This window comes from Lynx canadensis, chromosome A3 (assembly GCF_007474595.2).
Source record: "Lynx canadensis isolate LIC74 chromosome A3, mLynCan4.pri.v2, whole genome shotgun sequence".
In the NCBI taxonomy this organism is placed as follows: domain Eukaryota; kingdom Metazoa; phylum Chordata; class Mammalia; order Carnivora; family Felidae; genus Lynx; species Lynx canadensis.
In genome coordinates, this window is record NC_044305.1 from 61,404,290 (window position 1) to 61,431,571 (window position 27,282).

The window sequence follows — 27,282 nt, forward strand, 5'->3', positions numbered from 1 at the left end:
TGATTGCCGTCACTGCCTCCACGAAGCGTGAACCGCCATCATAAGTCCTGGCGACGGGGCCTGGTCCTTCTTCCCTCCCCCTTCTCCTCTTCCGCGGGGCAGAAGTGACAGGTTGGAGTTGTACTGCCCGCGTCCTGTCCGGCTAGTGAAGCCTTGGGTCGCCAAGAGCCGGACGAGAAATTAAGACTCACGGACTCCGGGGCAGACTGAGCGGCTGGCCCCTCAGGTGACGGCACGGCGGGGGCGGTGCCCAAGGCCGCGCCCCGCCCCTCGCAGGCCAGCGCCCAGAGCCCGCGGCCCGTGCCCGTTTCCAGTATGGCCGCCCGCCGTGCTTGACCCGCGGCCTCTCCGCTTCGACTCTTCGTAGGCGATGCTGAGGCCGAGGCCGTGACTGACACTCTCGCTCACACGCACGTACGGACCCAGACCCACGCCCGGAGCCCGAGCCCTGGGCCCGGAACCACTCTCGCCCCCGGCGCCGCGGTCAGAGCCCGGACCACGGCTCCCGTGCCGCTGCCGCCTCGCCGAGAAGGGCCGCGCCGGACCTCGAGCGCGGCGGCCCCCGGCCGGCAGGGATGGGGAAGCGGGCTGGAGGAGGAGCAGCAGGAGTCGCCGCCGCCTCCACGTCCGCAGGGGCCGGTGTGGAGCCCGCGGCCAGCCGCGGCGGGGGCCCGCGGAGCGGGGCCGCCGGCCTACTGGGAGCGCTGCACCTGGTGATGACCCTCGTAGTGGCCGCGGCGCGGGCCGAGAAGGAAGGTGGGTGTCAGCCGGCCGGCATCTCTCAGGCCCGGCCCCGCGGCTGTCAGCGCGCCCTCGCGGACGCGGCAGCGGGACTACGAACGGGGACGAAGGGCTGCGGCTCGGGGCTCGGAGGGCGGCCGAGCGCGCAGCTCCGTCCGGCGCGAAGTTGCCCGTTCGAGTCCCGTCCCGAGCCGGGAACTTGCAGTTCGGATGCCAACTCGTGGCGTTGGCCGCACGGAGTTGCTCTTGTTCTCCGTGATTCTTTCCCCTTGCCTTCCCTGTTGACTCCTGTCACTGCCATTTCAAAACTTCCTGAGTTCTCGTATCTTCTTGCCACTTGGCTCACTATGTAGGAGGGGCCTATTTGTAGTCTTGATCGCTGTTAATGGGCAAATTTTAGGACACTTTTCCCCCTTTGGTTGCGGTTTTAATAACGGCGTGCACACAGAGCTCACTTTTAAATGTCGTAGTAAAAATAGCAAAACTGGTGGAAAGGCTTCAAAACATAGCTTACAGAATTTTACTTTGAATTTGTTCAAACATTTCTTGGTGAGGAATCTTGTTTCTTCATCTTCCCTTTCCTTTATCGCTTTGCAGTAGATTGTTTAGCTAGCAATTCTATATCCATAATACAGTTCCGTTTAGTTCTCTAGTTAAGGTATTGGAAGTCTGTTTACATTTTTAATTTAAGATCGGGTGTCATTTTTAACGTGAAAGATTTTAAAAGCAGATGTCGTTTTCTAGTTTGCAAGCCTTTATAATTTAGTTAAGAAATGACACCTACTTAAGAAAAACTCGTTAGTATTGAAGACTGTACCAAATCTGTAGTTGTGTTGGGACTACCTGTTTTTGAGCCTAAGGAAATGGGTGGTCACAGCTTTCACAAAGAAATCACTAAAAGTGAATGGTTTTTAAAAAGCTTAGCAAAACCTGTTTAGCTTCCGTTTCCCACTAAACTGCCACTACTAGAAAATAATGTCTTGCCACAGTAACTTTCGGGTTGATATTCTGCTTTATGACTAAAGTCACTTGCTTTTTTATCATTTTTGAAGGCAATGGCTAAATGCAAACCAAATTAATGTTGAAGTGCAAATGTGCCTCTATTTACTGTTTTTCAATTTTTGTTCAAAACATTACATTCTCTCATTTAACTCTTTAAGCAACCTTAGTCTGGGTTCACATAGGTGGAAATTATTCAGAGAATTGCCATCTGTTGAAAGAATTAATCGACAGAGGCAAGATTATTTCCAGAATGAAATATTGCTGCTTTAGGACTAGTCAGGCCTGGTATTGTCATAGTTCATTGATTGGTTACAGATCTGCAGTTAGATGATTGTTACTATTGTGTGCCTACGGTGTCCAGCACAGGCTGGCCTGTGGTTTGTGTCCAGTAAAGCTAAAACAGTACAGCAATTTAATGGGCATGTCTCCTTTTATTTCAAGTAGTTCTTGGCAGGTATTGTGGCCTTGATTTTCTGTTCTTTTTCTTACCTTGTACACTGCCAGGCACACAGTAGGGATTTAACACTAGTTTGAGTGAATGACTATCTTCATGAGCCATTAGCACGGGGAACTAAAATAATGATTGAGTCTTGTAAAACATTAAGGTTATCTTTCTGCTGCTTTTTTTTTTTTTTTTTTACCCCAACAGCCTTATATATGCTAATTTTCTGTGTATAGTTAACAACTCCCTTGTTTGAGAAATGTCAGCCTAAATTATATTTGCTAATTTCCTATTTGTTTATAAGTTTTAGTGTACCTCTCTACTCATGAATGTAGGGCTCACGTGAGAAAAATTACTTGCCAGGGTGTAAGGTATGAAAAGATGTGGTTGAATCTGTCAGTGGTCCTGGCAGAATCAGACATCTTTTGTGGCCCATGTTGTGTCTGTATGAACCGTTTGAATGTACAAACTAGCTAGTCAAGCAATTGCTGGTAATTACACTAATACAGAACACAAGCCTCTGCCCATCATAGATAAAATCTGGTTCTAATAAAATATTCTGCGAAGGTTGCTCCAAAAATGGCCTATGCTTTCAGCCTTCTTCCTGATCAAACTTTGGTATTGTTTTTGTTTGAGTAAGTAGAAGAAATGGGATTGATTTTCTTAAATGATTGTGAGTGATACCATGAGTTTAGCATCTGATGGGGCACAAATACACCATTTGCCCCCCAGAATGTGCTGTTGAGTTTTTTCAGGAAACCTGGGCACATTTCTGGAGGTGGATGAGTTCAGTTTGTCAGTTTATACCCTGAGGATTTTTTGTGTTTATTTTAGTAGTATAAACTAGTAATTTTTCAAAGTTAAGATTTCCCTGCAATATTAATGATGGTTCTCTGAGTACTTTCTATTTGGTATATTTTTCCTCCATTGCAGCAGAATTTCACTAGAACATCTTCAAAACAAAATAAAACTCATTGATGAAGAAAAACAGTGGAAATAGCTACTTGCGTTACCTAATGCAGTTTTTTTTTTATGTTTGGACTAGATGTTAATTTTCTTATGTCAGAAGCATGAGCCATTTCCTTGTCTTAACATCCTAGATGTCTTAACATTCCTATATCTTAACAGCCATTTTTACGGCTCAATGGTAGTATGTTATTATTTCAGAGAAAAGGGACCTTTGAGAATGTTTTGGCTGTGGTCTATAGTTTGTAAGGATTTTGAAAGAGTTGGGAGAGGTAGAAGCTACTATAATTACTACAAATAATTCACTTACCCTGGATTGGTGTCAGGATTTTTCTTGAAGCTAAGATCTAGATATTGAGAACAGTGGAAATAGATGCACGTAGTGAAAATGTAATAAAAATATATAGTGAAAATATGTGTACATATGTTAAACATATAATTTTTAGTAGTATTCGATTTATAAGTCTGCCCATTGTGGGGCACCTGGGTGATCAGTCCATTAAGCATCCGACTTTGGCTCAAGTCATGATCACACGGTTTGTGGGTTCGAGCCCTGCATCAGACTCTGCACTGACAGCACAGAGCCTGCTTGGGATTCTCTCTCTCCCTCGCTCTCTGCCCCTCCCCCGTGCTCGCTCTCTCTCTCTCTCTCAAAATAAGTAAATAAAGACTTAAAAAAAAAATCGGCCCAATGTGACCAGCAAATAAGAGCTTTTTTTTAAAAAAATCATCTATTAGCTAATACAGTTTCGTTGTGAAGTGGATCTTTGGAAGGCATGGTTGTCTTTTAATTCATTGTAAATAAAAAGCTACATCTCGTGTAGCTAGTAAATATAAACTTGAATAGATTTACAGGAATATGATTGTTTTAGTCTGTGGCAAATTAAATTTCAGTGTCACATATATTTTCATAAATTGGCTATTAATGGCAAGGCAAAGTTTGATAGTGTTTATTAGGACTTTTAAATTTGTTTGCAGGATACATTAGTTTTGTGCAGAAATTTTTGTTTTAAGTTGTATTTGTGACAGATGCAGGAGGAGGGTACAAAAGTGTTTTATATACAAAGCATATGAACAAAATGCTGTACTTAGGAATAAAGGCCAGAAGAGATTAAACATAATCATTAGATTTGTCTTAGGAAGGCAGAATTGATCAGGAGTAGTATTTACTTTTTCTAATCAAATTATTACTTTATAATGTAAAAATATTTTTAGAAGTGATTTTCTTAAGAGTGAGGTATTTTAATCCTTTGTATGGTGGTGGAGTGGCTACTCTTTCATTTAGAGCCTAGTAAATGAATATTATTTTGTTAATACTACTTCACTAATAAACTTTTGCTGGCTTATTTTTACTAAAAGCTGTTTGCTACTGCCAGAAGCTTTGGAATCCTGTAGTTGGAAAAAGTGTGCCCTCTCTTTCTCTTGTTAATGACTATTTTCTTTTTCTTTATAATCCTTTCAGTGGGTCCTCATAGACACTTGCCAAAAAGATCAGCTTTGGAAGTAGATGTAAAATCATCTAATTGGTTATCATCCGGAGTAGTAATAAGCCAGCCTACTCTTGGGGAAAAATTAAATCATTACTGAGTGCTTGATATTTTAGAAATTCTTTTTCATCCTGCATGTGGCTTGAGCTTTCTGACTGGCCTTGGCAGACAGAGGCCTTTCTTCTATGGCTGAATTTTTCTTCACTGTCTGTTTTAAGCAGCATCAGACACTGTTGATAGCTGCTTCTTGGAACTTTTCTCCGTTTCTATGATTTTGTGCCTCTTGGTTGTCATCCTGCCTTAGTTGTCAGTCACTGCTCTCCAGCCGCCCACTGTCTTCTTTCCTATGTGTGTCCAGCCACCAGCACACACTGCACATGTCCAGGGCAGAATTACCTCGCACCACCTCTGGTTTCCCAGTTTTTATTAATGCTGTGATTATTCTCTCTGCCACATTGGTCTCATTTTTGACCCCTTAGCAAGTGGTGTCAGTGTGTGTTTCCTTTCTTGGGCGACTCTCCCAACAGCCTCCCGCCTGGGGGCACTGCAGTAGGCTCTCCCCTCTCCACTTTCTCCATTTCTGTTTGCATTGTCTGTTACTCATCTGTCATTCATTTTGACACATTTAGCTACTTCAATTATTTTATGGGGGACATTTCTTCACCCAGACTGGAATTTCTGAACCTTTGTCAATAGCACCATTATGTACATAGTAGGCATTCAGTTTTAAATGAAGGTTTGTCTAAAATGACCTTATCTTCCCCCAGTACCTGAGACCTGGGCTGAGAGTCAAGAGTACACGTAAAACTCTGACTCGGTTGCTGGTCTCACTAGGAATTCTGCTGTAATAAGACATAGGGTGACACCACTTTTTTCTTCCCTACATGTTGCTTTCCATTGTAACCAAGTGATAGACACTTATGTAAACCACACTTTCGTAACTTTTGGATTTTAAGATTTCAGATTCTCATATACCCGTTTATAGATCATGAAACAGGTACAGAGAAATTAAGTAGTATTCTGAAGGTAAAAAAGTTGGTAGGTAGTTGAGCCAGGATTCCATCCCAAGCCATCTGTTCCTAGACCAAGCTGTATAATCCTGGATGAGTTCTTAATGTAGTAGATTTTGTTGTACACCAACTGGAGAAAGAGCAGAACTGCCAGTTTGTGCAGAAGCAATGTATTAAATATTCCAGTGAAGTGCACTTTTTTTTTTATAGCTGTAAATACATATCCATATCACTTACCATTAACTTTTTTTTTTAGCGTTCATTTATTTTTGAGAGTGAGTGCAAGCGGGGGAGCCACAGAGAGAGAGGGGGACAGAGGATCCAAAGCGGGCTCTGCACTGACAGCAGAGAGAGCCTGATGTGGGGCTTGAACTCATGAGCTGTGAGATCATGACCTGAGCCTTAGTCAGATTCTTTAACTGACTGAGACACCCAGGCGCCCCACTATTGACTTGATAACCATTAAAATGATCTTAATCTTAGGCCATTCTGGATCATGTGCATTCTGAAAAAGAAATTGAGGAGACCCATGAATGTGTGATCTGGGGAACAGATATTTGGCATTGAAAGCTACTGACCCTGTTCTTAGGTTCTGATATATTCTTGGATTAAGATTTAGACTAACCTGAATTCTGTGAACATTCCTTAGTTTTAGATTAGTGTGACAAGTTAGTCTAGATATGTGGAATATTCTCAGAAACTGGCCCTGATTAAAAGGAACTGGAGATAATCCAGAGGCTGGTGGTGACATCAGCTTTTGACAGTGGAAAAATCTCTTTGAGATTTCTGTTAGAGGTCCAGGAGCTCCAGAAGTTCATTTGTGGGGCTTTGTTCTTATGAAGGCATTTTTGGATTAGATGGTCATTAGTTTAATTTGCCATACTAGATCAGTTTTTCATTCCTGTGTGATTGCCTTAGAAAGATTTTTAGAAAGCTCTAACTCTTTGCATGATTCATCTTGTTGCATATAGCACTTATGGCAAAGGTCTGAAAAATCCCTACTGTCTAAGAGGATCCTTGACATGCCTGTCATGGTAGAGTGTCAAACCTGCCTTGTTTGTTTCTCTGTAATTGTAAAAAAACACGTGACATGAAATTTACCATCTTAACCATTTTAAGAGTACAGTTCAGTAGTATGAAGTATATTCACATTGTTGTGGAACAGATCTCCAGAGCTTTTTCATTTTGCATAACTGAAACTCTATCCATTGAATAGCAGCTCCCCAATTCTCTCTCCGCTGCTCCAGCCTCACCATTCTACTTTCTGTTTTTATGAGTTTGACTACTTTAGATGCCTCATTTAAGTGGAATCATGCAAGATTTGTCTTTTTGTGGCTGGCTTATTTCACTTAGCATAATGTCCTCAAGGTTCATTATATTGGAGCATGTGACAGGATTTCTTTCCTTTTTAAGGCTCAAGAATATTCTGTTGTATTTATGTACCATTTATCTATTTTATTTATCCATTTACCCATCAATGGACATTTGGATTGCTTTCACTTTTGGCTGTTGTAAGTGATTCTGCTATGAACATAGGTGTGCAAATGTCTCTGAGATCCTGCATTTAATTCTTTTGGGTTATATACCCATACGTGGGATTATTGGATCATATGGTAGTTCTATTTTTAATTTTTTAAACCACTACCATACTGTTTTCCATAGTAGCTGCACCATTTTACAATTCTACCAACAGTGCACAAAGGTTCAGTTTCTCCCCATCCTCACTAATACTTATCTTCTGTGTTTGTTTGTTTGTTTGTTTGTTTATAGTGGCCATCCTAATGAATGTAGGGTTATATCTTGTTTTGATTTGCATTTTTGTAAGTGATATTAATTGAGCATCTTTTCATATGCTTGGTGACCACTTGTATCTTTGTTTTTTGTTTTTTGAGAAATATCTATTCAGGTTCGTTGCCCATTTTTATATTGGGTTATTTTTTTTTATTGTTGAGTTGTAGGAGTTCTTTATATATTCTGAGTAACAGCTCCTCATCAGATAGATGATTTGTAAATATTTTTTCCCCATTCCATAGGTTGCCTTTTTACTCTTATGAGTGTAACCTTTGATGCACATAAGTTTTAAAGTCTGATGTAGTCCCATTTGTCTATTTTTGCTTTTGTTGCCTGTGCTTTTCATGCTGTACGAGAAAACATTGTCAAATCCGATGTCATGGAGCTTTCCCCCTGTTTCCTTTAGGAATTTTACAGTTTGGGGTCTTACATTTTGTTCTTCAGTCAATTTAGAGTTAATTTTTGTAAGATGTAAGGTAAGTGTCCAAATTCATCCTTTTGCATGCAAATACCGCATTTTCCCAGCACCATTTGTTGAAGAGACATCCTTTCCTCGTTGAATGGTCTTGGAACCCTTATGTGAGGGTCATTTGACCATATATATGAGAATTTATTTCTGAGTTCTCTATTCCTTTTTTTTTTTTTAATGTTTATTTTTGAGAGTGAGAGAGACAAAGCATGAGTAGGGGAGGGGCAGAGAGAGAGGGAGATACAGAATCTGAAGCAGGCTGCAGGCTCCAGGCTCCAGGCCCTGAGCTGTCAGCACAGAGCCTGATGTGGGGCTTGAATCCGTGAACTGTGAGATCATGACCTGAGCCAAAGTCAGATGCTTAACCGACAGAGCCACCTAGGCGCCCAATGAGTTCTCTATTCTGTTTGTCTTTTTAGGCAGTTACCACACTGTTCCAGTTACTGTAGCTTTGTTACAAGTTTTGAAATCGGGAAGTGCAAGTCCTTAAGCTTTTTTCTCTTCCAAGTTCGGTTTGGCTGTTAGGGGTCCCTTGAAATTCCATATGGATTTTAGGATTTTTTTTTTCTGTTTATGCAAAAAGTGCTGTTATGGTTTTAATAGGGATTATATTGAATCTGTAGGTTGTTTTGGGGAGGGTGAACATCTTAACAATATTAAGTCTAACACTTCATGAATACAGGATGCCATTCCATTTATTTGTGTTGTCTTTAATTTCAGCAGTGTTTTTGTATTTTCAATGTGTGTAAGTAAGTCTTTCTCCTCCTTGGTTATTATATTTATTCTTAGATATATTATTGATGCTGCTATAATTCAGACCTGCATTTTTGAACAAATTATTTCAATTCATACATGACTAAGCATTGTGAACATGTAGTTTTGGAGAAAAGAAACATGTTCTGTATTTGAAACAAAGAATTGTACATGCTTAAAGTGTTTCCTTAGGTTACTTATGTATAAAGTGAAATGCATTTTAAGTCCTTTTAAGTTCTAACAAACTGTGACTATTTTCTGAATCAGTTATGATTGCAAAATCATATGACAGTCTAACTTTGGTTCTTAAGAACTAAATTTTTTCTATATAGTTATAGTATTACATTTGCATCAAAACATGATAGTAAAAAACTATCTCAGCAGTAAAGTTTGAGAAATAGTCTAAGCCAGCTCTACTGATACAAATTAATTAGCAGTTTGTATTCATGGTACGGCAATGGCCCTACTTGGATTTTTTTTTTTTTTTTTTTTTTTGTGGGGGGGGGGGGGGGGGGGCAGGGGATGATTAAATTGGAGGCAGAGGATTTTCTAGGGAATTTATAGTAGAAGGGTGCTGTCTAGAGCTTAACCCCTATCTCAAAGCTCTCTATAAATAAAGTTTATCGTTCTAAAAGTTATTTGGTAGAGCAGTGCATAAGAGAGGGCAGTGTGCTGTTCAAACTGGATCATTTTAAAAAATGCGTGTGTGAATTGGTGGCACAGACTCATCTGAAGTATTGCTTCTTGGTTTGCAAGTAGGGAATGAAGTAGTGGTTAGCACTACCAAGAGGCAATTTGTCTTTCCCGAACTAGTGCAGCAGTAGTTATCTTTCGTATGTAGGGGAGTTATTTCATATTTAGAGGTTTATCTCACCATACTTGGGGCTTCTCTTGGTTATAGCTGGGTGTGAAAAAAGGTAACTGAGACTCAAGTTGAAGAGAGGAAGATGTAAGAAAGAAGCAGCAGGCTGGAATTAGATTGAATTTTATTAAAATCCTAGAGATTCTTGTAGATAGGAAAATTTCTGAGTATTGTCAGTTTCTTCCCAACTGCATTTGGGTTTATTTGTGTTTGTATAGGATCTTGAGCTTTTGGAGGTTGAGGTCTGGGTCATGTTCTTCCTGCACCTATCATTTTAAGTGCTTCAATACATTCAGTCCTGTCTTGGTAGGAGAGGCAGTGAACCATAACCAATTAAAAATGAACTGGAGTGAAGAAAAGGTATTTCTGAAATGATAGTGTTTATCCAAGTTTGACATCTCACCATTTCAGGAATATATTATGTAAGCAGTTATTGCCTGTAATTGATAATGGTTGTAATTACTTAATGACAACAGCTAATGTTTATCAAGCACTTTCTTTGTATCCAGCACTGTTAATTGCTTTGCATGCCTCATCTCATTTAATCTTCACATTAACCCTATGTGGGGTGCTAGTCCTTCTTCCCTCACCCTTCAGATCTGCTTTGATTACAGTTCCTCTGTGGCTGTCACTGCTCCTTGGTGGGAGCGGGGTACGGGGTGTGGGCTTGCTTGTGATAGTATAATACACAATGTTAGATCTCCACTGAAATGGGACAATATAATATACAATAATTCTTCCTGTGCATACAGTCTGGAGGTCAGTTTGGAAAACTTTTCTTCAATTTCACAAAAAATGCATGTTGAAACAAATTATAAAATACAAACGAGTAAATGGAGAAAATTTTCTGTAATCTATCAAGTACAAAGAACCAACATCAGTCATCAGTTTTCTAGGTTTCTGTGCCCTCCCCAATTCTCTTCCTTCCCCCTCCCCCCCCCCCCCCCCCCCACTCCCCATTCAAAAAAAAAAAAGATATTGCTACGTTGCCTTTGAAGAAAACTTATCATTTGACATTTCAACAATACTTTGTGAGGGTGCCTGCTTTTCCTCATTGGCTATTACTCTTCTTTTAAGTCCTCACCAATCTGGTGAGAAAAGTTGTCACATTGTTTTAATTGATTTTTTAAAAATTGCTACTGTTTCTTAACCATGGCTTCATATCACTGTTAGAGTGATACAGTTAGGTGTAACAAGTACCTCAAGTTCAGAGAGAGGAAGAGTGCTCTAGGTGGTAAATTCCTGGGCCACTCTAGGTAATATGCTACATTTGTACCAAAGTCAAAATATGTGTCAGCAAGGAAAGAATTCTGGAAACCACTATTCTTTGAGTATAGCAAGGATTTGGGGTAGGAAGAACATACCAAAACTGCCTTGTGAGTTACCTAAGTCAGTGAGTGAGAATCATGGCCTTGCCTAGGACTCCAAGAGGTAATAGTTGAAAAGTGGAAATGGTGATTGAGTGTGGCTCTGGACTCTTGTCATCTGCCTTCTGGCTGTGCGACTTTGGTAAGTATGATTGACCACTTTGTGTCTAAGCTTCACTGTTCATAGATAGAGTAGGGATAATGATAGCATTTTTGTCATTGAGTTGTTGCAGAGGTTTACTGAGTTGGTGGAAAGCTCTTAGCACATTGCTTGACACATTAAAAAAAGATTAGTAAGGTTGAATACTATTATAGATTTGCTCATTTGTATTACTTTTGTATTGTTCAGTCATGTCTTTTTTCACTTTTTCCATTGGTATTTGGATTTTCCTTTGTGATTCGATGAACACTTAATTAAAGATTAAGAGTTGCATTTTTCTAAGTTTTCATTTGCATTTGAATTTTCTATATTTGAATTTTCTTTCTTTTTAAAGAAAAATTTTTTAATGTTAATTTACTTTTGAGATAGAGACAGAGCACCAGCTGGGGAGGGGCAGAGAGAGAGGGAGACACAGAATCCAAAACAGGCTCCAGACTCTGAGCTGTCAGCACAGAGCCCCACGTGGGGCTCAAACCCATGAACCACGAGATCATAACCTGAGCTGAAGTTGGATGCCCAACACACTGGCACCCCTCTTTTTTTATTTTTAAAAGAGAGGGCACAAGTGAGCATAGGGCAGAGAGAGAATCCCAGGAGGGGCAGAAAGAGAGAAGCAGGGCTCATCCAAAATAGGGCTTGAGCTCGCCAGAAGCTGGACTCAGACTCATGAACTGTGAGATCATGACCTGAGTCAAAGCCACATGCTTAATGACTGAGCCACCTAGGCACCCTATATTTTAATATTTATTATTATTATTTTAAAATTTATTGACCAAATCTGTCACTCTTTTCCTTTATGCTTTCCTTTATAGTTGTCATGTGTAAGAAGCCCTATGCATAAAGTGTATTCACCAATATTTTTTCTCTCTGATTCTATTTTTAAATGAAAATCTGTTAAGTCATCATTCTTTTGTTATCAGGTAGGGAATCTATTTTTCTCAAATGGTTATTTGCCTTCATACCACTTAATGAGTTATACACAATATTTTCTTTTCATGCAAATTCTATTATATATTTGGAAGAGTTACTTGATTTTCTACTTTTTTTCCTAACTGATAATTTTATTTTGTCCATTTTATTACTAGCTGGCTTGACAGTTTATTACCTCCCCCTAAATTACTGTTATTCCAAAAGCATTTTCTGGTCTATCTTATTTCCATTCTCTACAAACCGTAAAATCATTTTGAAAAAAATTTAAAATTTCTATTTGCGCTTTGATTAGGATTGTGTTAAAATGTTAGAAAAATTTGGAACTTGACATCATTTTTAATGTTTTCTATTTTCCTTTCACACACACACATATTAAGTTGAACTGTATGGAATTGCCATTTTTGTGGGCCCCAAATGATTGAATAACAGTGTAGTTATTCAGTAATATTAACATATATGTTTGCATGTATTATTGCATTGGCTAGAGCTTTAGAACACTATTAAATAAGAGTGGTGAAAAAGTGGGCCTACTTATGTTTTTTTGGTCTTCATTAGGGAAATACCTTCAGTGTTTCAACGTTTATTTATTTTTGAGACAGAGAGAGACAGAGCATGAACGGGGGAGGGGCAGAGAGAGAGGGAGACACAGAATCGGAAACAAAAAAATTTTTTTTCAATGTTTTTATTTATTTTTGGGACAGAGAGAGACAGAGCATGAACGGGGGAGGTGCAGAGAGAGAGGGAGACACAGAATCGGAAACAGGCTCCAGGCTCCGAGCCATCAGCCCCGAGCCTGACGCGGGGCTCGAACTCACGGACCGCGAGATCGTGACCTGGCTGAAGTAGGACGCTTAACCGACTGCGCCACCCAGGCGCCCCAGTGTTTCATTGTGAAGTATGATTGTAGCAGTTGGTTGGAATTAGATGTTCTTGATAATAGAAAATTTCTTATATTTTTAAGAGTTTTAGTCTTAAGAGTTATTAGGGATAGCTGTTATACTTTATCAGTTCAAATTTTATGTTGTTTTTGTTTTTTTTTTTTACTTTAAGCTATTGATTTTGGCTGTTTGAATTACAGAAGCAATTATTTTAACTCATTCCACTCAACTCTCTTGGTCAATTAACCCATGTTTCTCTTCCCTCTAGAAACCTGTTCATGGATGCCCATTGAGCTTAGGCTGCTAACTCCCACAGACATTCACATTTGTTCCCTCTAGTTGATGTATAATTTTTTTTTTTTTTTTTAATTTGAGAGAGAGAAAGAGTGCATGCCTGGGGGAAAGGGGCAGACAGAGAGAGAGAGAGAGAGAAAGTCCCCAGCAGGCTCCATGCTGCTGGTGCAGAGCCCGACTTGGGGCTGGATCTCATGACTGTGAGATCATGACCATCTGAGGTGAAATCAAGACTTTGATGCCCAACCGACAGAGCCACCCAGGCGCCCCAATGTGTGTATTTTTATTCATTGTTTCTTTCTTTATTTATTTGTCTCTCTATCTCTCTCTCTCTTTCTACCAAACCCTTTAAAAGCTTTTAAAATATTTCAGAAATTACAGTGCCTGAAATATTTCAAAAGCTATCAATATTAATAATAGCACCAACAAAAAGTGGTTTTAAGAATAACAAGAAATGTGCAGAATCTGAGGAAAACTTTAAAACATTCTTGAAGGCAGAGAAGTAGATTTGAACAGTGGAAAGACATTCCTTGCCCTTGGGTAGGAGAACTCAACATCATAAAGATGTCAGTTCTCCCTAAGCTAACATTAATTTAACACAGATGCAATTAAAAAATACCAACACAACTTTTTATAGAGTTAGAAAAGTTGATGCTAAAGTTCATATGGAAAAATAAACATGTAGGAATGCTGGGGAAATGCTGAAAAAGAAAAGTTATGAGGTGTGATTAGCACAGGCAGTTATTAAACATATACTGTAAAGCCATTATATACTTGGAAAAAGTAGGGTATTGATGTATAAATAGATAAGTGGAATAGAATAGAAATTTCTTATATAAATGGAAATAAGTGGATGTGAAGTCCATGTGGTTTATACTATATACCTGCTTTCCTTCAGGGAGTCTAGAATGTGCTAGGTGGAGAGTGTTTATATGATCAGCCCCCAATTAAAACCTTGAACCGTGTATTGATTTCCTATTGCTTTTGTAGCAAATTACCACAACTTTAGTGGCTTAACACAATGCAAACTTATTCACTTATAGTTCTGAAGGTCAGAATTCTAAAATCAAGATATTGGCAGGTCTGTGTTCTTTCTAGATGCTTTGGTGGAGAATGTGTTCTCACCTTTGTGGGCTTCTAGAGGTCACTTGCATTCCTTGGCTCATATTACTCCACTGTCCTGCTTCATTCATTCCAGCTTCCTTCTTTCATCGTCATATCGCCTTCTGACCCTCTGATCTGCCTCCCTCTTGCAAAGACCGATGTGATTACATTGGACTCATTTGGGTAATCCAAGATGACCCCCCTGTCTCAAATCCTTAGGTTAATCACATCCACAAAATGCCTTTTGCCGTATAAAGTAACATTCACAGATTTTGGGGATGAGGATGTGGACGTCTTGAGAAGCTGTTATTTAGCCTGCCACAGACATTGAGTCTGTGCTTGAGTTGCCCTGGTGGATAAGACACCAAAAGCACAAACAACAAAAGAAAAAGTAGATAAATTGGACATCATCAAGTGAAAAAGTTTTGTGTTTCAAAGGACAACGTCAAAGAAGTGAAAAAACCCACAGAATGGGGGAAAATTTTTGTAAATCACATGCCTGAGACATACATGTCTCAGGGGGAAAATTTTTGTAAATCACATACATGAGACATGTATCTGGAACATAAAAAGAACTCGTAACAACTCAATAGAAAAAGACAACCCAATTAAAAGATGGACAAAGGATCTGAGAAAGCATTTCTCCAAACAATAAGCTCATGAAAAGATGCTCGGTATCATTAGCCATCATGGAAATACAAATCAAAACCGAAATGAGATACTACTTCACACCTACTAATATGCTTGTAGTAAAAATGACAGATGATAACAAGTGTTGGGGAAGATGTGGAGAAATTAAAATGTCATATGTTGCTATTGAAAATATAAGATGGTACAATTTCTTTGGAAAATAGGCTGGCAGTTCCTCAAAATGCTAAGTAAAGAGTTATGTTCCAGCAATTCTGGGTATATTCCCAAAAGAGATGAAAACATATGTGCACACACAAACTTGGACAGAAATGTCCATGGAAATATTTTTCTTAATAACCCAAAAGTGGAAATAACTCAAATGTCTGTCTCATCAACTGATGAATGGATAAATAAAATGGAATATTATTCAGCCATAAAAGAGAATAAAGTACTGATGCAGGCTATAAATACAAATGAACCTTGAAAACATACTAAGCAAACAAAGTCAGTCACAAAAGACCATGCACAACCACAAAAAAAAAAAAAAATGTCCAGAATAGACAAATCCTTAGAGACAGAAAGTAGATTAGTAGAGACAGAAAGCTTAGGGCTAGGATGGAGGAATAGAGTGACTGCTAAAAGGTGTGGGGTTTCTTTTTTGGGGTGATGAAAACGTTCAGGATTTAGTGGTGATGATTGAACAACTCTGTGAATATACTAAAAAGCATGCATTGTGTATTTTAAATGGGAAATTGAATAATATGTGAATTATATCTCAATAAAGCTGTTATTTAAAACACTTATTTAAAACTTGACAAACATCTAAGAAAAAATACATAAGGTACCATTTCTCACTTATCTGATTGGCAGAAGTTTAAAAGCTCCTTAACCCCTCTGGTGAGCCTGTGGAAAAGTACGACTTTACTGGTGGAAATGCAAAAAAGGTACAGCCTTAATGGAAAGAAATTTGGCATGTTATCCAACATAACTACGTATGTGTTTAGTATTTTGACCTAGCAATCCCAGTCCTAGGAACCTACTCTGAAGATATCCTTCTGATATACAAATGCATAAGCACAAAGTTATTCATAACATGATTTCTAATTGAAAAATACTGGAAACTGCCTAAATGTCCATATGAGGTTGAATAAATTATATTATATTCCCCTGTGGATTATTATTAGTACTTATAAAACAGAATGAAGAAGGTCTCTAGAGTCTGATATTCAGGGATTACCTGAATACACTGCAAAATGAAAGCAGAAGAGAAGTAAAGAGAAGGGAAGGGAGGGAGAGAAGGAGAGAAGGACGGAGGGGATATGTCTGTGTTGTGTATATATGGAGTATGCATGCTACCTTAACAATTTTTTTTTTTTTTACTGAAGTGTGTGTGTGTGTGTGTGTGTGTGTGTGTGTGTGTGTGGTGTGTCATTCTATGAATACATGTATAGATTTCTGTAACTACCACCACAATCAGGATGCAGAACAGTTGCATTACCCTCAAAACTCCCTCATGCTTTGCCATTATAGTTACACCCTGTGTCCTCACTTCTAAACCCTGGCAAATGATGTGTTTTCCATCACTATAGTTTTCTCTTTCTGAGAATGTCATGTAAATGAAATCATACAGTATGTATAGTTTTGAGACTATAATGTTGAGATTGGTTTCTGTGACTTACCACAGTGCCTTTGAAATTCATCCAACTTCTCATGTATATCAATAGTTTGTTCCTTTTAATTGCTGGGTAGTATTCCAGTATATGAATATACCATGATTTGTTTATCCATCATATTTTGATAAAACTGTGGGGTGTTGGCAGTTTTGGGCTATTACAAATAAAGCTTCTCTTGGGTAAATACTTAGGAGTGGAATGTCTGGATCACATGATAGCTGTATGTTTAAGAACCTCCTTTGTTTTCCAAAGTAGTTATTCCCCAGTGAATAATGATATTGAGCATCTTTTCATGTGCTTATTTATCATCCAAATATCTTTTTTGGTGAAGAAGCTCTTCAGATCTTTTGCCCATGTCTATATTGCATTATTTTTTTTTAATTTTTATTTTTGAGGGAGAGAGAGACAGAGCGAGAGCAGGGGAGGGGCGGGGAGGGGAGGGGAAGACACAGAATCTGAAGCAGGCTCCAGGCTCTGAGCTGTCAGCACAGGGCCCCATGTAGGGTTCGAACTCACGAACTGTGAGATCATGGCCTGAGCTGAAGTCAGACGCGTAAGTCGGTGCCCCTGTTTTGTTTTTGTTTTTGTTTTTGTTTTTTTTTAAGTTTATTTTCAGAGAGAGAGCATTCATAAGTGGGGGAGGAGCAGAGAGAGAGAGAGAGAGAGAATCCAAAGCAGGCTCTGCACTGTCAGTGAGGAGCCCAGTGTGGGGCTCGAACTTATGAACTGTGAGATTATTCGACTTGAGCCAAAATCAAGTCAGATGCTTAACCTACTGAGCCACCCAAATGCCCCATTTATTGGTTTTCTAATTGAGATTTGAGAATTCCTTATATATCCTGGCTGTAAGTCCTCTGGAGGTATATATTTGCAAAGATTTCCTCCAAGTCTGTGGCTTGTATTTTCATTCTCTTAAGAGGTGTCTTTTGAAGAGAAGTTTTTAATCGATTAAGTTCCAGTTTATCAAGTTCTTAATCAAGTTTAAGTTTAAAGTTCCACTTTATCAAGTTCATAATAGATTATGTTTTTGGTATTATATCTAAATCTTTGCCTAACTCAAGGTATCAAAAATTTTCTCCTGTGTTCTCTTCTAGAAGTTTTATAGTTTAAGTACTCCATTTAGATCTGTGGTCCATTTTGAGTTAGTTTTTACATGTGGGACAAAGTATGGATCCAAGTTCACTTTTTTGTATATGGATATCCAGTTCTAGTGCCATTTTTTGAAAAGGCTGTTCTTTTCTTACTGCATAGTCAGTGCAGTTGTTGAAAATCAGTTGCCTATGCATGTATTGGTTTATATCTGGTCTCTTGTTCCAATAATCTGTTTGTCTGTCTAGGTGCCAGAACCACACTGTCTTCACTACTGTAGCTTTATAATAATTACTGAAACAGATAGTGTTAGTCCTCCAACTTTGTTCTTCTTTTTCAGAGTTGTCTGCCTATTGTAGGTCCCTCACATTTCCTTAAGAATGTGAGTCCTATTATCACTTTATGTAACAAAGACTGCTGGGATATTGATTGGGATTGTGTTAAGTATATGATCAATTGGAGGAGAATGGACATATTAATATTTAGTCTTCTGAACAAGGGAAATTTTATGTGTTTAGGTCTTTAAGTTTTCTTAGTAATACTTTATAGTTTTCAGTGTAACAGTCTTTTTAGATCTTTTATCAGATTTATCTCCATTGTTGTATATTTTTAATATTATTCTAAATGGTATTTTTTTAATTCGGTTGTTATTGTTTTTGCTAATATATAGAAATGAATTGGATATTTGTCTATTGATCTTATCTTCTGTAATCTTCCTAAACTGACCTTTAGTTCTATAGCTTTAGTATAGATTCCATTATATTTTCTCTATAGATCATTATGTTTGCAAATAAAGACAATGTTACCTCCCCTTTTCCAGTCTGGACACATTTTATTTTTGTTGCCTGATTGTACTGGCTGAAACCTCTAGGACAGTGTTTAACAGAGATAGTAAGAGTGAACATCCCTATCTTGTACTCATCTTAGGGGGAAAACATTCAGTCTTTCACCATTAAGTGTGGTTTTAGCTGCACCTTTTTCAGATACCCTTACTCAGGTTGAGGAAGTTCTCTTTTGTATCTGGTTTGATGACGGTTTTTAACAGGAATAGATGTTGAATTTTTCAAATAGTTTTTCTGTGGCCCTTGAGGGTCCTTTTTTAGGCTGTTAATATGGTGAATTACCAGCCTTGAGTTTCTTACTTGATCATGATGTATTATCCTTGTAATGTATTATCGGATTTGGGGGGTGGGGTGTCTAATATTTCGTTTAGAATTTTTATGTCTATGGTCATGAGAGATAGTGTTATGTTTTCTTACAAAGTCTCTGCTTTTGGTAATGCTGGCCTCATGGAATTCGTTGAGAGGTATTTTTTCATTTTTAATTTTTTTGAAGAGCCTATATAGAGTTGGTGCATTTTTCGTGTAATGTGTGATAAGAATTAAGAATTGAAACCATCTGGGCTTGGAATTTCTTTGTGGGGAGATTTTAAACTATAATCTCAGTTTTTAAGATTAAGACTATTCAAGTTATCTCTTTCTGACTGAGCTTTGGTAATTAAAGTCTTCTCAAGACTGAGTCCATTTTGTGTAAGGTGTCACATTTATCAACAAGGTTGTTCATAATGTTCTAGTATTTTTTAAATATTTGTAGAATCTGAAGTGGTGACACCTCTCTCATTCCTGATATAATTTGTGTCTTCTCTCTTTTTTCTTGATCATTCTGTTCAGAAGTTTGTCAATTTTAATATTTTGCTCAGAACCAGCTTTTGGTGTTTCTTTCTTTTGTTTCTTTATATTGATTTCCACTAAGATTTTTTTTTTGTAATTTTTTATTAAAAATTTTTTAAAAATATAATTTATTGTCAAGTTAGCCAACATACATTGTGTATTTTTCATCTCACACATTGTCGTTTTCATCTCTAGAAGTATAATTTCAGTCTTTTTTATATGTTTTATTTCTCTCCTTTTAGAACATGTGGAACATATTTATAAAGCCTCTTTTGTTAACTAATTCTAACTTTTGTGCCAAGTCTAGATTGGTTTCAATTGATTATTCTCCTATTGGTTCATGTTTCATTTTGGTTTTTGTTTGTTGTTTGAGAGAGTTCTTGCCTGTGCATGTGGTAGGCAAGGAGGGACAGAGGGAGAGAATCTCAAGCAGGCTCCACGCCCCCGTGAAGCCTGACATGGGCTCCATCTCATGACTGTGAGATCATGACCTGAGCCAAAATCGAGAGTCGGTTGCTTAACCGACTGAGCCACCCAGGTGCCCTGGTTCATGTTTTCTTATCTCTTTGCTCACTAATCTGTAATTGAATGCCAGATGTTGTGAATTTTATTTTGTTGTTGGCTGGTATATTTTTGAATTCCTAGAACTATTCTTGAGCTTTGTTCTAAGATGCAATTAAGTTACTTGGGAACAGCTTGATCTTTTTTTGGGTCTTGCTTTTCAGATTTGTTAGGTGGGTTTGGAGCAGTGCTTAGTCTAGGACTGAAAATTCCCCACAGCTGAGGCAAGACTTTAATGAGTACTCTAGTCCATACCTCATGAATTATAGGTTTTTCCAGTTTGACTGGTGGGAACAGGCACCATAAGTGGCTCTGTGTGAGCACCAGGTGCTGGTCCTTCTAATCCTTTTGGATGTCTTTTCCCCAGCCTTAGGTAGTTACTTCACATACATGTGCTTATCAGGATTTTGCTGGTATTCAGTGGACACCCTCTGTGATTCTCCAGTGTTCTCTGTGCAGGGCTGTTATTTCTGGTACTCTGTCCTATGAACTGTCAACTACCTTGGTTTCCTTAGACTCTCAACTCTGTCTCAACAACCCAGACAGTCCACCAGGCTCTATCAGTTTCCCCTGCCTGCACTGTGGTCTTACTCTCTCCTGGTAGTAAGTTGGGGCAGTCATAGGGTTCACCTTGTTTGTTTCCCATATCTTCGGGATTGTTGTCCTTCATTAACTGATACGTAGGGTCTGAAAACTGTCATTTCATTCATTTTGTCTGACTGCTTGGTTGTTTCTGGTGGGAGGGTATTTATGGCCCTTGCTGTGTCATCATGCCCAGAAGCAGAAGTCTAGATCTCTGTATCAGTTATTATTCTTCAGTATAGCCGACATTATTTTCTTTTTTTTTTTTATTTTTTTTTTAAATTTTTTTTTTTTTTTAACGTTTATTTATTTTTGAGACAGAGAGAGACAGAGCATGAACGGAGGGAGGGGCAGAGAGAGAGGGAGACACAGAATCGGAAACAGGCTCCAGGCTCTGAGCCATCACCCCAGAGCCCGACGCGGGGCTCGAACTCACGGACCGCGAGATCGTGACCTGGCTGAAGTCGGACGCTTAACCGACTGCGCCACCCAGGCGCCCCAGACATTGTTATTTTCAGGTGTTGTTCCTGAACCTCTTGCTACAGAAAACAGTTTGGTAATTAATATCAGGGTGTGTATTAGTTTCCAGTTACTGCTTTAATAAGTAACCATAAGCTTAGTGGCTTAAAACACTTATTACCTTATAGTTCTAGATATCAGAAGTCTGAAATGGATCCCATGGGCTAAAATCAAGGTGTTGGTAGGGTTGTGTCCTTTTTGGAAGCTCTAGGGGAGAATCTGTTTGACTCTTTAAGCTTCCAGAGGCCTTGTGGCCCTTTCTTCTGTTTTCAAAGCCAGCAACATCTGGCCAAGTTCTTTCTTTTTTTAATTTTAATTTTATTTTATCTTAATTCCAGTGTAGCTAACATATAGTGTTATATTCGTTTCAGGTGGCCAAGTCTTTCTTATGCTGCCATGTCTCTCGTCCTCCCCTTTCTGCTTCCTTCTTGTTACCTAGATAATCCAGAATAATCTTGTTATTTTAAAGTCAGCTGATTGTGGGCACCTGGGTGGCTCACTCAGTTAAGTGTCTGACTTGATATTGGCTCAGGTCATGATCTCACAGGTTTGTGAGATCGAGCCCCACGTGGGGCTCTGTGCTGACAGTGCAGTGCCTGCTTGGGATTCTCTGTCTGCCCTTCCCCTGCTCATTCACTGTCTCGGTCTCTCTTTCTCTCTCTCTCAAAATAAAAATAAATAAATATTTTAAAAAGTCAGCTGATTGCAATCTTAATTCTATCTGCAACTTTTTGCCTTGTGACCTAACATATTCACAGGGTCCTGAGATTAGGATGTGAACATCTAGGGGGTGGGAGGATGTTATTCTACCTGCCACTGATAGATGGCTTTCAGCATCCTTTTCCTTTGCTTTAGACATTTTTCTTTTTTGTTTCAGTGAAGAAAAATTATATATTAAAGGATTTTCTTCTTAACCTGTGCATGTTAAAAAATATTATTAGAAGAGTAGCTGGGTGGCTCAGTTGGTTAAGCATCCAACTCTTAGTTTCAGCTCAGGTCATGATCTCATAGTTCATGGGATTGAGCTCTGCATTGAGCTCTGCAATGACCCCATGGATCTTGCTTGGGATCTCTCTCTCCCTCTCATTCTCTGCCCCTCCCCAGCTCATGCTGTCTCTCTCTCTCTCTCTCTCTCTCTCAAAATAAATAAACATTAAAAAAGTAAAAAATAAAATAAAAAATACTATTAAAAACAATGAAACTGTAAATCTGCCTTTTTAAAAAATGTTTATTTGAGAGAGAGAGAGAGAGACAGACAGATAGAATGAGCCGGGGAGGGTCAGAGAGAGAGAGGGAGAGAGAGAATCCCAAGCAGGCTCCTGCTGTTGTTGCAGAGCCCATCGCAGGGCTCAGTCTCCTAAACCATGAGATCATGACCTGAGCTGAAATCAAGAGTTGATCCCTCAACCAACCAAGCCACCCAAGTGCCCCTTAGATCTTAATTTTTATAGATTATTTCACAAGGTAGTGATTTGAGAATTTTTGAGCCCATTATATCTGGCAGTCTATAGAAACTTCCCAAGCTTGTGAAGTTGATTTATTGCCACAAATGTAATTTTAGACCGATGTTAATCTTCTTTGTATTTCAATATTTTTTTCTCTTAAAATCATGTATTACCCCTCTCTCCCTTCCATCACAGTTAACTTCTTGTGCTTTGTGATAGTTTATCACGTGGAGCAGCTGGGAAGTCCTTGTGTGTGTTCTTTTCCTATTAGGTCTTTAGCAGTGTCACCTCCCACATGTCAACCGTTTCAGTATTCTTTGACAAACATCAGTGTTGCAGACCCATGATCTTCTCCCTGACCTTTACCCGTAGTTCTGTGGGAAGGGTTATGTGTACTTAATATTGACTGAGTAATTTATGTTCAGCAGCTCTGAGTGATTAAATTTCACTTTCCCTTCCACAGCTGTCTTTGTGTTGTGGCTCCCATATTCCTCATATGTCTATATACTTGTTGATGAAATTCTAAAGTAGTTTAATACAATGTTTCTTTATACTATTTAAGCCAGAAGTCAAGGCTCAAAACAATTAATAGTGCAGAATGGTAAAGCAGATTTTAATCATTCTTTATTACCACCACCCCTTCCCCCCACCCTGCATTAAAAACAAACCAGGCTTTTATATGACCAAGCACAGTTGAAGGTCAGTAGGACCAGTTTTTACACCACACAATTGAGCCAGGGACATTTGTCAATGAAGCCTTTAGCTGCTGCTTTCTTCTGTTTTGCTGCCACTGGCACACCCCTGGGTGGATGTGATTTCGGTGTGCTCAGCATGGCAGACCAGTAAGAAGTTGGCCGAAGAGCTCAGCACTTTGTCCTTGTTGCAGGAAAAGACTTGGGGTTGTTATCGTCTTCTGGCCACAATTCTGGGACCTGGACCCCAATTGGCTGAGCACCACTTCTCTCATCTGGCTGGCTTCTGACTGAGGTCTGGTACCTGGTAAATAGACAAGTTCAAGGCTTTGTGGATGGATGACTTCACTTCACATACTAGTTTATCATTTACTAGCTGTGTGTGTCCAAGGGACAAGTTATTTACTTGTGGACTTTTCTCAGCTATAAAATGGGCATACACATTCTTAACAGAGTTGTTAGGCACTTTACATAGGTACTCAAATGTTAGTTCTTGATATCTTTAGAGAATACTTCCTTCTATGCTGTTTCCTTTGGCCTGTGACTCTGTTTACATCTTCCTGCCCCTTTTACCTCAGGAAAGGAACTGTGCCTGGAGCTTCTTTTGTCTCTTGCTCCCTCCCAAGCAGTTCCTTGGGGGCAAGGTAATCCTAAGGACATACCTCAAAGAGGTAGCCATTTCTTTAAGGTTGTTGTGTTTTTATTTTAATCATATAGGCAAATTTTGCATTCCATTCCATGCTGATTTCAATTGGCAAGCAATTTTTCCTAAGCAGATTCTCCTGGAAGATGTCTCATATTTCCTACTTCTAGTTCACAGCAGCACATTCCTGGGAATTTTGCTTTTTTCTTTTCTTTTCTTTCTTTTTTTAAGAGAGAGAGCATGAGTGGGGGAGAGGAGCAGAGCGAGAGAATCTTAGGCTCCATGGTCAGCGTGGGGCCTGATGACATGGGGCTCAGTCCCACGACTCTGGGATCATAACCTGAGCTGAAATCGGTTGGATGCTCAACCGACTGAGCCACCCAGGCACCGGCCCCTGGAAACATTTATTTACTGGCTATAGCATCACTATTAAAGCAATTCTTAGTTAACAGTGAGAATGGAATGGAATGTTGCCGGGGTCTTGGTTTGTGGAGGCTGACTGCTAACCTGGGGTCCCTACACAACTCAGGATCAGGACATGCTGTTGTGAAAGGCAATGAGTAAAATTTAGAGAAATAAACGATTTTGTATTACTATGGTGAACCAGCTAGTCCAGTGTCGTACTTTGTAAGTGAAAGCCCATGGTGGATACCAGCTACTTGTGGGAGAAGGTGTTTGGCTTTGGCTTTCAGCTTAGTGGTTCTATACCTCTAGATTCTTCCCGCATCAGATTTTTTTAAATTGGATCAGGTTGTATACAGTGATATACTGATAATCTTTGCCAGATGGGTGTGTAGGTAGGTTTCTGAACCATTGCAGAATTACTGCTCCAAGACCTTGGGATAGCAGCCTGGGTAGAGTAGCATCAGCACAGAAAGATACATTTGAAGATAACAGAGCAGGCCTAAAAGTATCATTAGTTAGATTCTGAAAAGGTAAAGTTTTCAAAAACATGAGATAGGCATTAGTGTCTGCAGACAGAGTTAGGGGAGGAAAGAGGTAATTCTAGCAGAGAGAATAGCAGAGAGAAGTTTGGAAGGAAGTGTTGGGGGTAGGGTGAAAGACCTGAGCAAGGGAGCTTGGCCTGGGGCCTGGAAGAAACTGGTGATAAAAAAAAAAAAAAAAAAAAAAAAAATGGTCTCTAGCCTCCCCCACTACCACCCACCCCCAGGGTATCTTTAGGGGGCTTAAGATATGCATCACTGTACAGGATGATTTCTCTTCAGAGCCTTTGTACTCTGATAGTAAAAGTCTTGAAAATAAAAGTCTTATACATTCTCAGTAGTCATAACATATCAACAAATTGTGCTTTAGTGAGTTAAGTCAGCTGTGTAACCTAACTTGCCATATCCTTGTTCTGATGGGAAGGCTGTGTCTTAGAAAACTGGCTTGGGGGGAGCTTGGGTGGCTTAGTCGGTTAAGCGTCGGACTCTTGATTTTGGCTCAGGTCATGATCTCACAGTTTGTGAGATCGAGCCCCTCATTGGGCTCTGTGCTGGCAGCAAGGAGCCTGCTTGGAATTCTCTGTCTCCCTTTCTCTCTGCCCCTCCCTCACTCATGCTCTCTCTCAAAAATAAGTAAAGCAGATGATCTCCTAAAACAAACATAATTGACTTGGGTAGTGAGTTGGGGAAGGGATCCCTCTTATGAGGGCAGCTGAGAAGCTTGCTGTGGTCAGGTCTCTGTCTTCACCACACAGACAAGTAGAAGCTGCTAGGAGTCCCTCTTGCTTTGCAGTCTTCCCTGCAGGCATATGCCAACACTGCTTGGCATACTATCTGACGATTTATGTTTTCGTCTGAACGTCTTCCTTCTGAGGGTAGAACTGGTTGGTTCTTAGAGACCTCATTATGGAGAGATAAGAGCACCTACTGTTATCTGCATTGTGCATGGCACACAGCAAGTGCTCAGAAAATCTTGACTCATTTGAAAATTGAATTACACACTGTGGGTGAGTTCATGACCATCCCTGTGTTTACCTCAGAACTTTATGTTCGTTTCTCAAAATGTGAATACTTAAAACACAACATTGATTATTATTTTTTAAAGTATTTTTTAATGTTTATTTTTTATTTTTGAGAGAGAGAGAGAGTAGGGGAGGGGCAGAGAGAGACAGAGACAGAATCGCAAGCAGGCTCCACACTCTTAGCGCAGAGCCTGATGCGGGGCTTGCACGCACAGACGGTGAGATCATGATCTGAACTGAAACCAAGAGTTGAACACTTAACTGACTGAGCCACCCAGGCACCCCTGATTATTATTATTTTTATAAACACAGACCCTGTGAGCCCTTATCTGGTAGTCATACCTCACCAGACGAGGTCACCAGACTAGGCTGAATACTGATAAATTAATTCTTTAATTTTTATTTATTTAGTGCTGTATCCTACCCTAGGTCTAGAAAGCTAAAGACACACTTCTGGCCCCACACGAGCCTCCAGCACAGTAGGATGAGCAGGCCTGCAGACATCTGAATTATGGGTTACAAGTGGTTGCCCAGGATAGGCCAGTTGCTTTGGGCAGGAATAAGTGTACTAGGGTTGTTGCGGGAGGCAGTAGACCTTCATTGGGAACCATGAGAAAAGACATTCAGTGTGATCCAGTGTGCACATTTCTCATCAGGATCATTTCTTCCTTAGAAACCAAAGGTTTAGCTTTGAATAAAGCTTTTGGGGTCCATAAGTAAGCAAACACATTGTGAACTGACCTTGCTCGGACTAGGTAACCTATTTTTGGGTCTTAGGCTTGACACTGTAGCTTTGTCATGATGTGTGTATGCCTCAAAGAGGGAGTTTGGGGTTTCCTTTTTCCTCTTCCCTTCCCCCCACCTTAAAAAAACGCTAAAAATTGGGTAAGATATCTCAACAGGATGTTTTATGTGGGAAGACAGCATGGTTTGATAAAAAAAAAAAAAAAAAGCATTGAGTCTCTAGTATTTAACTAGCCCTGTGACCTTGGACAAGTTACTTAGTCTTTTTCCTCTTAGATTAAATTGAAAATATTTTATGCAGTGTTGAGGAGTCTAAACTTTTGGTTTGAGGGTGCTTAGTAAATCTACCAACACCATCTCTGCTTCAATATCAACCCTCTTGGAAAATTCCCCATTGTAAGCTTCAGAATAGTGAGTGTATAATTTTTAATTATAGATAATTTGTTAATTATCTATTAAAATTCCTTATTTCTATGTGATCTTCATATTTTGATTTTTTATTCCCTTCTTCTTTCTGCCAGTTGGTCTGTACCCAGGGAATTTAAATAAATGGAACCATCTCAAGCCTTACATTCTGTAGTCACGTGTGAATAAATTTACACACTGTGCTGTTATACTTCCTGTTATCTATTACTTTGCTTCTCTCATGCACCCAGTATTTACTGAGCACACTGCGGAGCTCTGGGAGTATGTTTATGAGTAAGACTTAGAAACTTCTAAGAATTTCTGTTAGAGAGGCAGGCATAAACAAATTACAATGTAGGGTTGAAGATATGTATCAAGGTTGTGTGCCCACAGGAAGGACTTAGGTT

The 27,282-nt window shown here is 39.4% G+C and overlaps 1 protein-coding gene across 2 annotated transcripts in view; it reads left to right on the plus strand.

Annotated features, from left to right (window-relative positions):
* The first annotated feature begins 304 nt into the window (after window positions 1–304).
* The window catches only part of TMEM131 (transmembrane protein 131), a 245,234-nt gene continuing 218,256 nt past the window's right edge, over window positions 305–27,282 (plus strand). For both annotated transcript variants that reach the window (XM_030310450.1, XM_030310451.1), the window contains exon 1: window positions 305–756. In XM_030310450.1, coding sequence (XP_030166310.1) covers window positions 576–756 — 181 coding nt within the window. In that variant the 5' untranslated portion in view covers window positions 305–575. The remainder of the gene's footprint in view (window positions 757–27,282) is intronic.